Genomic DNA, 12,924 nt, shown 5'->3' on the forward strand with positions numbered 1-12,924 from the left:
CTTGGATTATAATTTCTGGGTTGATTGGCTGCATTGGTTTTCCGCTTGTGATTTGCATTCTTGGATTTACCGTGCAAGGAGTAAGGAGAAAGTCTTGCGCGTCTGGAGTACAGAGCACCTATTATCGTGGCGAAACAGGTAACAACGACCAACAAAAAAAATATTTGAAAAATATTGAAGGCGGATGCTTTAGCTGCTGCCAGTCGTTAGGGACAAGCATTTTTGTCATGGTTATAATCGGATTCGTTATTGGCGCTGTTTCTGGAGGATTTATTGCACATGGAGTTTACGAAAACCACCATCCATCGAATGAAACTCTCACATTTGAAAAATTTTCAACTTGACGAAAAAAGCTATCTGAATAAACTTGATCGAAACCGTCATTTTCCGCGTAAATTCGTAGCTTGTTATTGAGATCATCTTTTGAGCATGGTCCATGCTGCATGGACCAAGTTCTAGATCACAAGTGTTGTTGAGTAGGGAGTAAGTTGGGCTTATCAAAAAGTCAAATTACTTTCAAAATGGATCCTGCCGAGAACATAATCTTAAAAGACCTTGCACAGAATGTTGGAGAACATGCAAGGGCATGCATTGAAGGAAAACCCGTCAAGGCAAACAACCCACCGGTAAATTTATTAAAAACGGTTTTTAAAACCTTTAACTTGAGAATTCATGTCTTTTAGGCATCTGCAACATTGGCTGGAAAAGAGAACCTCCCCGAGGATAAAATAACAGAGGATTGCCAAGCTATTCCTCCTCTTGAAATTGTCCCTGTTGACAGCAACCCTACCATTAAAAGCGAGCCAGCAGAAGACTCGACAACGGGAGTCAAACAAGAGGAAACTACAGAAAAGAAAACGGCTAAAAGAACTGCAAGAACTTCCACCAATGCTCCCCCGAGAAAGAAGAGGGCATCAAGCAAGAAAAATGAAATCAATGACGAAAACCTCGATAAGAAAATCAAAGAGTTGCAGATAAAGGAAACGGTGTAATTTCTAAAACTTCTCGAAATTGTTACACCGAGGTAAACTATTTTAAAACCGACAGAAAGGTAGACAAGCAAAAGAAAGTCTTTGATGCTGCCTTGCTAGAACTGGATTCTGCAATCAAGTTAAAACAAATGAAAAAGGAAGAAGAACTCAAGATTGTCGAGAAAAGCATTCGAGAGCTTCAAAACCGACGAAAAGAACTCCAAGAAACACTTGATAAAAACTAATGATTATTTTAATACTTCCTATAAATATAATTTTGATAATAAACGACCTTTCTAGATCTCACGTGTTGTTCATCATTTCGTAAAAAATATTGCAGTTATTATTATTTTCTTAATAAAAATGGCATTTGGAGTTTACCTACGACTACTTGGCGAAGCGAAAAGTATTGAAGAATACAACAAATCAGCTCCCGTGCCGCAGTTTCATTTGCGCGAAATGAACAGTGAAGGTTGGATCGTGGAAATTCAGGGCCCTATGGATAGTGCATTCGAGGGAAGAACGGTCCAATTCGAGTTGACGTTCACGGAAGAGTATCCGTTTGTGCCACCGATGATTCGATGCCTCGACGAGATGGAGGGCACTTCTTTCCAAAAAAATGAACTGTTGCCTTTTGAAGGATTCAGGTGAAAAATATTCAAATTTCTATAAAAAAATAAAGTCTTAAGTCACGACGAGTGGTCGCACACAATAAAAGTAGTTCAAATTCTTCTGACGATTCAAGGCATAATGGGAACTACGAAAAAGAAACCGACAAAGGACGCAGAGAATCATCGAGCCGCCAGTCCCCAGCATGAGGAATCTCTTCGACCGATGCCCATTTACCAAGAAAGTACACAGTCGGAAAATGAAAATCAGGAAGTTGATGATTATCAAAACCTGGAAATTGTGGATATAAAAAGCGAACAAGAGCGAAGTCCAGAGAAAACCAAAGAAGAGCCCACGAAGCGCAGAGTCCGGAAAAGATCAGCGAAAAATGCCCTGCTTCCAGTCAAGGTCCCCGATCAAAGAAAACTGCTCCGGGCTGGAATCTCATAAAAGTCGCAGATACCGAATCTTGGGTAAAAATGGCACAAGAAAAGGAAACGGTTGAAATAAATTCTTGCTACATACATGTATTGCTAGAATATGTTAAAAACTATACCGGTATTTTAACCAACACTAAGGTAGATTTGGCGAAAATAGAATACGATCGTGCCGTCAAAGAGCTTAACGATGCTCTAGCATCGAAAAAGAAACATGATGAGCTGACAGAAATCGAAGAAAATCTTCGAGAGCTGGAAAAAAGACGAAATGAGCTGAAGAAGTCGCTTCGAAAATTGTAAGCATCTAACTTTCTATCTTTTCATCTCTGATAAAATTCTTCAATTCTTTCCTCCTTTCATGGCAAATAATCAACTGAAATTTCAAACTCTTGTTCTGAGAAAAATATATTCTCTAAATCACAAGATATATTTTTCACGGGTTTCTTTTATTTGTAGCTTTGATTCGTCAAGGAAGTAAAACATCAAGCATGTTTAGTCAGTAAAGAAAAATGGCGTAAAAGATTTAGCCAAAACATAAATGAATTGAAATGAGGGCAGTCTAAGAATTCTCATCTTGGAGATATTTTTTTCGTAAATTCTTCTAATAGTAGCCACCGCGGCCTCGACCCCGGCCGCGTCCTCGTCCGCGAGTTCCTCCTCGTTGATTTTGGTTGCCGCCGTTGTTGTAAAACTAGAAGGATAATTTGAATGATAGATGATTTATAAGGAGCTCTAACGGATGTTCCGTTTGTTTCTTCAAGTCTGTCGAGGTAGTTGTTCGCGTTACGTCTGTTTCCTTGCATTCCTTGTCTTCCAGTGCGCGAAGGCATCATCGAAGCCCCCGAATTTCCAACAAGATTGGCGTACTTGGCAGCTTCCCTGAAAGATACAAATGTAATTACCCTATCTTTCTTACAAGGATCCTACTTGATCGCAGCTTGAAGCGTTCTCTTCGCTTGTAAAAGTTTTTGGCGGGCGGCAGCTTCAGACATTCCAGCGTTGCCTCCACGCCCGCCTCCTCGGAAGGCCTTGGTAGGGCTTCCTCGCCCGTTGCTCTGACGTTTTTGAACGGCCCCTCCGCGAGATCTGGCACCGCCTCGACCTCGTCCGCCACCACGTCTGTTCTGTGGTGTGGGGTTCTTTCTTGAGGGCATGGTCTTGTTACCAGCATTGCCTGAAAAAACCGTTAGCGGAAGAAAGCTAGGGGAAGCTCGGTACCTTTGTTGAAAGGAGCTCCGCCTCTCCTTCCTCGAGAAGAGATCTGATTCTTCTTTGCGTAGTCGTCTAGGGAAGGGAGCAAAAAGCATGTTAAAAGTAGCTAAAACAGGGAAGTTTTCTTACCAAGAGACAAATCCATTCTAAATTAGACAGGGAACTTATTACTCCGAAATTTTGCGATTTGAAAAGAATTGCGCAGAACAGAAGAAACACGAATAAAATCGCAATATCCTACGCCTTTATTTATTTATTTTGTATGTTTTATACAGGGCCTTTGTTTTCTGCCAAGTGACATTTTTTGTACAAAATTCAACCACACTTCGGTCCAGAGAAAAATTTACTGCTGGACCGAATCTACATATCAAGCTCAGAGATAGATGTTTTCAGCTTCTTGTACAAAACTCTACTACTGTACTTGCAACGAGCAATACTCAGAGAGAAGGATCACGTGGAGGAAGAAGTAACTCCCTGATCTAGAAATTCAGAAGCAAAGAAAGAATCTATGAATTGTCTGTTACATGTGTTTCTGTCCGTGTGTTTGTGTTCGTTCCCGACACTCCTTTTAAGAATTAGGTAAAAGCAATTATTTCAACACGAGAGTACTTAGAATGTCATTTGGAGCGGGGGTTGATCTTTCTTAGTTATCTGGGCTATTTGACGAAAAATAGATAGATAATTAATCGAGATTGAAGCGGGAGTGTGGCGGAATCGAAGTTCCAAAATCTCTCTTCTGAAAAAAGTGATAGGAATCAACATTAGCAGTCGTAAAGTAATGATGAGCTTCCTTGGAAACAACAAGGTAAACTGACTTGTCTAGAGAATAGTCTCGGATTTTTTACAGTCTGTAAGACAGATAAAATGCCGATTACTAATCGGCGATTAGAGACCTCTCAAACTTATCAATGAACTATCCTTATTTTAGATTTTTTACCAAATAAAATTAATATTACGACTGCCTTCCGAGTATCCAGAGGGCTCGTATTGTATGAGAACATAAAGGGCCTTCAGAAAAGCCACACAGTCCTGCTTCAATCCAACTTTACTGTACTGTTTTTAAAAAATGTAGTTTGTGAGTCACAGAAATAGAAATTTGTTTGATTCACGAAAATGCACTTGAACGGGCGATATTGCAGAAATGAATGAAGCCCACCTCGTCTCAACCTTTCCTCTCTCTCTCTTTTTCTGTTTCTTGTAGGCGCGACTGTAAGAAGAGTTCAGAGCACAGGCACAAAATTCAGAAGGAATAATAACAACAAAGAATACTACAACAGAGCAAACGAATTCTTCGTTTCTTTGAGAATTTAACTTACATAAACACAAATAGAATGAATTAGAAAATAACTATAAGATCTAACGATCAGAATTTCTTTAAATTTAGTGATTGGAAAGAGAAAAAGTTGAGACTGAAAGTGAGATCGTTTGTTTAGTGAACTTTGTTTTGGCAGTGATCATTTCATTTTTCTTCTTAGGCAGTGTTCACAGCTAAACATTTTTAATAGAACAAGCTGACCGAGCTTTTGCTGACCTTGGTTATCTTTCTCTTGGATCGGCGGAGCCACTGACTGGTGGTGCGATTGATACATGTTGTAGCCCATTTGACTGAATGGATTTTAATGAAGGAGATTGCGACTGAAGCTTACCCAGGATGTTGTTGAGGGTGTTGCTGATAGTGATTGTGAGCTTGCTGCATAACCATAGGCTATAATAACGAAGGAATCATGAATAGTTAGCCCAAGAACAAATTACCGGCTGCTGCATCATCTGCTGTGGCATAATAATCGGCTGGTTAACCACCATGTTCTGGTCGACATTGTTTCCTTGTATGTAAGGCTGGTAAACCGGTCCATGGTGGTATAAATACTACAGAAAGAATAATGATAAGGTACCTACTAGCGCCTTACTTGTGGATAGACGTGCTGGTTCTGATAGTGCGGAAAGTACTGTTGGATATGATTCGTAATAGGTATCTGAAAGTATTTTTGCAGTTAGGCTTTTGAGAGAATTTAGTACCGATTGCCCATAATGACTTTTCATTATTTCTGGCGAGACGGGAGCAGTAGTGGAGCGGGCCGAGTCCGTTGCGTGTTTGATCCTTCCTGGTCCACCAGGGTGGTGTCTATCACGCGTCTTGTTCGAGATTCTCTTCTTCTCCACTCTCAATATTCTGTTGTTCACTGAATGCTGCTCCCTTGATTCCAAGCACTTATTTCTATCCTTCAAGAATACTGTTAATCGCACATGGAAAGACCGAAAAAAAGCAAACCTCCTTTGACTGAAAAGTAACGAATGCGAACCCTCTTGGCTCCTGGTTATCCTTGTTCTTGGCGACAGAGACGGCTTCGACAATTCCAAAGCGCGAAAAGTGCGAGGTAAGGTCTTGCTCAGAAGCCATGTGTGGAACTCCACCGACGTAGACGCTCAATTCGTCGTCGAATCTTGAAATGAGATATTGAATGATTAGATTAGATTTTTGTTACTTGTTAGGCGTGTTGGTTCTGGGCGTCGCGTTGTTGCGGTGGCTGTTGTTACTTTTTGTGCTCATCGAGTCTGCTTGGTGGTGGAGGTGCTCTGGGGAGTGGTGAGAATTCATATATGGCCGGCCATTATGTCCACCCCAGTGCATGTGCTGCATCGGGCCTCCTCTACCGTAATATCCACCCTGAACGTAGGAATAAATAAACATGATCTCGATCAGAGATTATCACGTGATTCTGATACTGATGATGTCCAGGGCTTCGTTGATAGTGATTCTGATAATTTGGGCTGCTGCTGTAAGAGCTGTTCTGGTAGGGTCGCCCGCCATGTCGCTCTTTTTCTTTACAATTCTGAACGGAAGGGCATGAAAGATTGTATGTTCGTCATTTCTTACCTTGACAGAGATGCTTCTTCCTTCAATAAAGTGTTGCGTTTGGTTGAGACAGGCAGAAGCGCTGTCTACTTGTTCGAATGTTACGAAGCCGTATCCCTTTGACCGCTGTGTCGCGTCCTGAAAGACAACTAGAAAAAGGGTAGTTTGAGGTTTCTACCTTGATGAGCGCAAATGAGAGCACCTTGCCCCATTTGGAGAAATACTCTTCGAGCATTTCATTCGTATGATTGAGATTCGCCAGGCCGCCGACAAAGAGCTTGTTCGAGGAGGCAACGTAATTTGAATTTGTTGTTTCCGCTTTGGTGCTATTCACAGTTGTATTTGCTTCGGGAGTTTTAGCAACTTTTGGCGGCTGAGCTGGGGCTGCCTCTTGCTCCACCGACGATGGTGGCATTGGATTAGTGCTTGCTTGAGGAGTTTTCACCTCATTGTTCGTCTGGGCGCTCTCTGTCATGTCCGATGATGGACCGACGATACGCCTTCCAGTCTACAAGACCAACGATTGACTGAGTGCCTACTGATGCCTTGCTTTGCTTTTCGAATGAAAACAATGTGTTTTGCTGTGGCAAAAATGAATTGATATATTTCATTATGAATATAAAATAATATAAAGTAAGAAGAAACAGTTTTGAAGAATAATCGAGGGAAACGATATCTATGTGGAGATGAATCTCCCATTATAACATCACCCATTTTCAACATGAGAAATTTTCAAAAATTGTGACAGACAGCCATTACCAGTTATTACAGGTTTTAATGAACTTCTTAAAGCAGTTGGGAAAAATAAAAAAAGAAACAGAACGCATGGATGAAAAAGATGAAAAAGAAAGATTCTAAGACTACTCTTTTTTATTGTTATCAATCGAAAGGGATATCATCAGCTGCTCATACAGTAGCTTCAGTCGTCGCTACAGACTGTAGCCTACAGTTATAAGAATCAGCCTCATAAGTATAAATATATAAAGAACAAGCAATAGCAGAGGAAAAATTTTATAAATACGCAATACTGTGTCAGAATCAGATAGGTTCGTTGATGATGAACTTCACAAAAATAAACTACCTAATCATCATTTGGAAGAGAGTCGATCAATTTATTCAGATCAAGGCTCGTGGAAGAGCTGGTCGTTGAGGGAGGTGCCCAAATGTCTCTGGAGCCGTAGCCAGTACCAAGAGCGGGATCCCAAAACGGACTAAAGGAATGGATTTATTAGGCATTTTCAGTCGGGCTTACCTGAGCTTTCGATCATATGAGTCAGGGTCTAAAACCGGTTTACTGGTTGAGTAACCAGAAGTTGTGGGAAAGTACAAATTAGAGCTAGCTCCAGACGGAGTCGGCGCCTTCAAGTTCACAGGGCGATTCGATCCGATCGGCTGTGTAGTACTGACTGGCTGTTCCGGGAAGGAGAATGGGCTCTCTCCTGGTGGGAAGAAATCTGTTCCCCCAGGACTTGATGGTCCTCTTCGATGAGTTTGCCAAGGCTCGCGTTGTCTGGGCTTACTCATCTCTGGTGGAGTTATGTCGCTTGTAGAGGAACTTGTTGTATGAAAGGCCGGTCGAAGCGGTTGAGAAGACGATGATGATGAAGCAGGTTGGAAAATAGTTGACGAGAATGACGGATTAAATGGATCTGACGAAGAATTGAAGGACGGGGAAATTTTTGAATATTGGCTTGAACTTGTGTGTGGGATGTTGCCTGTGTGGAAGTTGTGGCTTGGCGGAGGAGCCATTGGCGCCTTTGGTGTTTGGCCAAATGGACCGGCTAATGGTGGCTCGTGCGCTGGAGGAGCGCTCGATGCTGGTGTGCTTCCTGGTGGCGTCGGAGGAAACGATGGAGGTGGTATGTGTCTGAGGAAATCCATGATGTTGGCGGGGATATTCATGTCGCCACTTGGACTCATGTTGGACTGCATTGGCAATCGTTGCGGTGGGAGATGTGGTGGTGGCATACTCATCCGTGGCGGCGGAATCGACGGTGGTGGTCCCTTGTAAGAGCGCAGGTGAGGCGCCATTTCGGGACCGGTAGCTTGAAGCAAAGGGGTCTTGTATTCTTGGACAAGGTTTGGCGGTGGGCCAGGCGGGTAAAAAGGTGGAGGAGGCCGCGTGTCGATTGACAGATCTTGTAAACGAAAATTTCTGACTAGATTTAATGAGATTTTTACCTTTCGGACGAACAGGAGCGGGCGGCTGCCCCTGCATAAAATGCTGAGGTGGCGGCGGAGGCATCGACGGTGCAATCGGGGGAGGATTCGGAACCGTCTGCAATGTTGGTGGAGGAGGGACGGTTGGATACACTGCGACTGGAGGTGGTGGTTGAATCGGAATAGGACCGTGTTCTTGAATTCCAGGGCTCAACGGCTTGATTGGACTGACAAAAATGCAGTTTTCAAGCTTGAGAACTTGTTGATCTTTCGTGTGAGCGATTTGCCACGAAATGTAGAGAATTCTCTCAGCGCGCGCATCAGCTTGATCACTTTTAAAATAACGATAACACAGCCGATAAGCTAAACCTTACCTCTCAGAAGAAACCTGGCCGACGATCGACTCCTTTGGGGGCATGTTCCACAACGTCCAGCCCTTGAAATCAAGGTCTAAAATGTTTCTTAGCTTGAGTTCTAGAAGTTTCTTAGCTAACCTTCAGGAAGAAGTGAAATTTTCGGCTCCCAAGAAGGACCCCATTTCGGCGGCAAGGTGTTATTCAGCCGACTTGCAAGGTTAATCCATGTTCTCGACTTGAATAATTGATTGATTTCCAGGTCAAAACGCATGTTTATTACCTTGTTGTTTTCAAGAAATTGCAAGTTCTGCTGTAAAAACTGAAGAATCGCCAATACCGAGGGAAGATGACGCTGGGGATCGACGGGGAGTTGAATAAGAATGTCCAGGTATTCCAAAAGAAAATCAAGCATTTCTTCGTGAAGCTCAAAGTTGGTCGTAACCGCACGGTGATAGTTAGCGATCGTTATGAAGCTCATTTGCAAAAGTTGCCGTTTGGAGAGCGAGGAGCCCAACGACCGGTGAAATTCCAATGCTTGGACTAACCGCCTATTTTTTAAAAAATGAAATGATGAAAAATGCTTAAACAATATGCATACGTTTTGGTTTCTGAGAAATTTTCTTTTCGCTTCAAGAAGCAGAGAGCTTGGAATTTCAGGAATAGTCGCATAAGCTCAAGAATCGATATTTGCGAAGGTTTTTTGCTGACTTTTGACTTTGCCGACTTGAGAACTTTCTCCAGTTGACGGGAGAGGTTATCTTTCGAGACAGGAAAAGGGCATTTGACATACATAGCGCGGAAATAATAATAAACTAAAACAATAGTGAACAATCGAAGTTTAAACAAGTTTAAATCTTACCAGTTTGAAGATTATCAGGCGAAGTAGCGGCGAGAATAGCGAGTTGATTATACGGGTGGCCGCTGGAAGGCACAAGTTGTGAAGCTTTTCGATAGAATGAGTCGGCGATTTTTTGCTTGTGTCTGTATCGAGCGATGTCGCCGAGATGGATCAGACAATGTTGAGCGATGTACAAACTAGAGGTTGCGCGCGGAGGAGGCTGGTCCCCAGCTGGAGCAGTTTCTGAAAGAAATGAAAGGGGTTTTAATGGCTGAAAAGAACCTTGGACGCAAGGCATGAGCTTGAGCTGACGATCCGTCGCACGATTTGGCAATTGAAGAGAATACGCTTCGCAAATGTCATCGAGAAGTTGAAGATAGAAGGCATATGCAGATTCGAGCAGTTCCGTGTAGTTGAAAGCCGATTCTTGCTTGAATTCAGCTTTGGACGCGGAGGACTAAAATGAGTATGATTGTTTTGATTCAATAGGAGATTGATAGAATTACCCGCTGAGCTTCGAGAAGTTCATTGATCGGATTTTTAAAGCAATTGTTCCAAAGATCTTGTTCAATCTTTTGATCTAACGCCAGTTCCAAGTCAGCGACGAGCAATGATCGGTAGATGTCCCGCAGACGGGTTCTAGAGCCGACGATTTCGCAGTAAGGTAAGTCATTATCGATTTTTGCCTAATTTTCAATATAACATAACAGAGAAGCGGGAAAAGTACCTCTTTGATGGACAATTGTAAGTCCCTTGCTTCTTCAATAAGTTTTCTAGGACTGTCTGTTAGCCGCCACGGCTGTACCTCAACCATTCTTCATTCCTTTTCTAAAAGATAACTGATCAATAAATGTAACCATCACAATCGAAACAGGCCACAATAATTGGTCCTATTCTAGAGAGGCAAAGACTCATCAAAACTGTCACAGGTAACTAGCTAGAATTGGCCAGAATTAGCGATACAGCGTTCTTTATTGTCTATAAATTATATGCTATAAAAGAATGTTGTATCATTTTATATAAGAAGAAATATACTGTTTTTTATCTGTATTATGCAGTCTTTGAAGTTGGTATTTGATTTTAACGGGGCTCAATAAAGGTAAATCTGATTGTCTTTCTTTCAGTTCTTTCGCTTTCTCCTTCCTCTAGTACGCTTCGTGCTCGGCTCTGACGAGGAGCTTGTAGATCCCACTGTAGAAGTCGTAGCGCGCTCAAGTCGCTCATCCAGCTCAGCCAGACTTAACTCTTCAGTAGACCCAGTTTTCGCCGCGTCAGACTCTTCTTGCAAGCGAATGTTTAGCTTCGGGAATTGTCTCTTTGTTCCTGTGGTGGCAAAGTTTCTGTGGCGCAGGGACAAAGAGGACGAGGAGCTTGGAAGCTTTGTCAGCCCAGAACTTTGACCTTCTTCTCCTGAGCTGTCATAGTCTTCTTTCAGCTGAAGTTGGAGGGACGTAGCGATCAGATTTAGGTCGTTTCCTCTGATCTCTCGAATGATATCTAGTATCTTCTGATTCGCGTGTTGGAAAACACTCTTTGTCTCCGAGCAAATCTACAAAAATATAATAAAAAAGTTGATTTACCACCACGAGACAAACCTCACGCATGCGTTTGTCCGCTTCTTTTGCTATTTGCGTCATTTTGCGCAAAAGTCTGAGGGAAAAAGCAGGAGATCTTCGACCAAGGAGGACTTCGATTTCGAGCTTGGTCGTTCCGCTACTGAGCAATTGATCCATGGAAAGGAATAATCGACGGCCAAAGCCACGCAAGTCGTTGAATTTGTCGAACAAAACGAGTTCTATTCGTTGGGTTTCGAAAATTGAAATGAAAATGAAAGTAAATACCGCGGAAGTCAACGATAATCATATTACTTGTTTATATGAAAGCATAAACCCTTCCTAATAAGTCATTTGAAGCATCTTTCGCAACGATTAAAGCCGACATTGGCGGGGACATCGTTCCCCTCGTGCTCTCCTCTTGCCAAATAATCACCGACAAGTGTTCAACATCGTCCCCTTCCCAACCGCCGACGCGGTGCTGATTCAACAGTCCAACATCGACATACCAGTCTCTGTCGCCAACTCGCATCGTCTACAAGTATAATTACACTAATCCTGATCTCGTAATTATAATTACTCACTTTTGAATGCCTGGGAGACGTCTCCAGCTCGAGTTGTCTTATGTCATCAATTTTCAACACAAAGGTCGCATCATTGTCCGTCGTTTCAGACGAGTCAGCCCACTCGCCCGTCAGAAATTCGAACACTTTGTTCTTTGATGCGTCGGTCACTTCTGATGCCAGTTTCTTAGGAATCAGGACTTTGATCTCATTGAGCGCATTGGCGGTTGCGCTCATATGCTGCTGGAGGATTTTTATTTGATCGTCCAGGTTCCGCCGCAGCTTTTCAAAAGGTTCGAGGGTGACGAAATCTATTCCCGGTAGGTCATTCGAGTATTCGGGTTACCTACTTTAGGTCGATAAAAACACGGTCATCTGGGTGTGGATTTCCTGCGCGTCACATGGGACGTGCAAGCTGATTCGTTTGCATAACCTCTAGCGCTAGAATGAAGACATATATAAGGAAACTACGAATACCTCGACCATAAAATTAAAAGGCTTCTAATATGACATTCGAAAACGCATCACTGCGCATTTACAAGCTCGAGCAGACAATTTCAACAAGCGGAGATGACTGTAGCTCATGGAGCCATGAAGTACAGTCATATGAGACGAATACATAGCAGTTTTCCGACTTGGATAAAATGTTTTATGAACTGGATAAATTGAACAAGCCAATGTTTAAACAAATGAAGAAAATCAAAAAAATTGCAGCCGTAATTGACAAGAATGAGAAAAAACTCATTTTGGAGCCTGGCGAAATAATGGGCAAGAAAAGAAAGAGGAAAATATCTCGAATGATTCAAAACCGGAAAAAGAAAATGAAAAATGAGGAGGAAGAGTTATCAATACTGGTGGATATGAAAACGACACTAGAAAGCAAGCTCTACTGTATTCTAAATGGCAAAAGCCATTATGACAGAGCACAGTTCTTTCAATTTATTGAAACGATGGCAGAACATCTAAGTGAAGAAGAGAGTAGTCCCGCGAAAAAGAGAAGATATAACTAGCGAGCCTGGGAAAACAACGAAGCGTATCAAGACTTGATATGAATCGACCCAGGATTTAATTTTAATGCTCTCACAATATTTACTGCGGCCTCAAATTCCAATTTCGCCAATAACAAAATAAAAACTGTGTCATATGAGCACGAAATCAAGCCAATTTGAACAGCTGTGTGGAGGCAAGATGACTGTGATTGCCAATTGAGATAGCCCCCAGCTGTTTTGGCATTCGCTATCTTTTAAAAAGGCAGCGCTAAAGAGGGCCCAATAAATACGAAGATACGGGGCACCCTACTCGCAAAAATCAGAAAAAAATGAATTCCTTCTTTGAAATTTTTGAACTACGAAAAGTGCCGAAAAATGGCGA

The 12,924-nt window shown here is 42.3% G+C and overlaps 6 protein-coding genes across 6 annotated transcripts; 1 reads left to right on the forward strand and 5 right to left on the reverse strand.

The window, feature by feature from the left end:
- The first annotated feature begins 514 nt into the window (after positions 1-514).
- LOC145704038 (uncharacterized) lies at positions 515-1,007 on the forward strand. Its single transcript, XM_081781464.1, has 2 exons — positions 515-626; positions 684-1,007. Exons 1-2 carry the CDS (start codon positions 522-524, stop codon positions 990-992), a joined length of 414 nt encoding a protein of 137 aa, XP_081637590.1. The 5' UTR covers positions 515-521; the 3' UTR covers positions 993-1,007.
- A 1,450-nt stretch (positions 1,008-2,457) lies between these two features.
- Positions 2,458-3,435, reverse strand: LOC145704033 (uncharacterized). Its single transcript, XM_081781457.1, has 5 exons — positions 3,359-3,435; positions 3,236-3,301; positions 2,945-3,191; positions 2,755-2,896; positions 2,458-2,708 (listed from the first exon to the last, which is right to left on the reverse strand). The coding sequence occupies exons 1-5, from the start codon at positions 3,372-3,374 to the stop codon at positions 2,619-2,621; spliced, it is 561 nt and encodes a 186-aa protein (XP_081637583.1). The 5' UTR covers positions 3,375-3,435; the 3' UTR covers positions 2,458-2,618.
- A 29-nt stretch (positions 3,436-3,464) lies between these two features.
- Positions 3,465-6,600, reverse strand: LOC145704013 (uncharacterized). The gene is made up of 11 exons (XM_081781432.1): positions 6,262-6,600; positions 6,105-6,221; positions 5,941-6,060; positions 5,713-5,894; positions 5,499-5,670; positions 5,246-5,449; positions 5,137-5,202; positions 4,982-5,095; positions 4,876-4,934; positions 4,761-4,834; positions 3,465-4,717 (listed from the first exon to the last, which is right to left on the reverse strand). The coding sequence occupies exons 1-11, from the start codon at positions 6,556-6,558 to the stop codon at positions 4,701-4,703; spliced, it is 1,422 nt and encodes a 473-aa protein (XP_081637558.1). The 5' UTR covers positions 6,559-6,600; the 3' UTR covers positions 3,465-4,700.
- Positions 6,601-6,665: 65 nt separating this feature from the next.
- On the reverse strand, positions 6,666-10,314 carry LOC145704005 (uncharacterized). Its single transcript, XM_081781424.1, has 11 exons — positions 10,165-10,314; positions 9,944-10,123; positions 9,720-9,894; positions 9,459-9,680; positions 9,198-9,411; positions 8,880-9,147; positions 8,738-8,834; positions 8,618-8,693; positions 8,265-8,575; positions 7,336-8,221; positions 6,666-7,294 (listed from the first exon to the last, which is right to left on the reverse strand). Exons 1-11 carry the CDS (start codon positions 10,249-10,251, stop codon positions 7,165-7,167), a joined length of 2,646 nt encoding a protein of 881 aa, XP_081637550.1. The 5' UTR covers positions 10,252-10,314; the 3' UTR covers positions 6,666-7,164.
- A 109-nt stretch (positions 10,315-10,423) lies between these two features.
- LOC145704032 (uncharacterized) lies at positions 10,424-11,253 on the reverse strand. Its single transcript, XM_081781456.1, has 2 exons — positions 11,033-11,253; positions 10,424-10,986 (listed from the first exon to the last, which is right to left on the reverse strand). The coding sequence occupies exons 1-2, from the start codon at positions 11,168-11,170 to the stop codon at positions 10,558-10,560; spliced, it is 567 nt and encodes a 188-aa protein (XP_081637582.1). The 5' UTR covers positions 11,171-11,253; the 3' UTR covers positions 10,424-10,557.
- Positions 11,254-11,294: 41 nt separating this feature from the next.
- LOC145704037 (uncharacterized) lies at positions 11,295-11,856 on the reverse strand. The gene is made up of 2 exons (XM_081781463.1): positions 11,575-11,856; positions 11,295-11,525 (listed from the first exon to the last, which is right to left on the reverse strand). The coding sequence occupies exons 1-2, from the start codon at positions 11,788-11,790 to the stop codon at positions 11,310-11,312; spliced, it is 432 nt and encodes a 143-aa protein (XP_081637589.1). The 5' UTR covers positions 11,791-11,856; the 3' UTR covers positions 11,295-11,309.
- Positions 11,857-12,924: the final 1,068 nt, after the last annotated feature.

The sequence above is a fragment of the Oikopleura dioica genome, chromosome PAR (genome assembly GCF_907165135.1).
Source record: "Oikopleura dioica chromosome PAR, OKI2018_I68_1.0, whole genome shotgun sequence".
In the NCBI taxonomy this organism is placed as follows: Eukaryota; Metazoa; Chordata; class Appendicularia; order Copelata; family Oikopleuridae; genus Oikopleura; species Oikopleura dioica.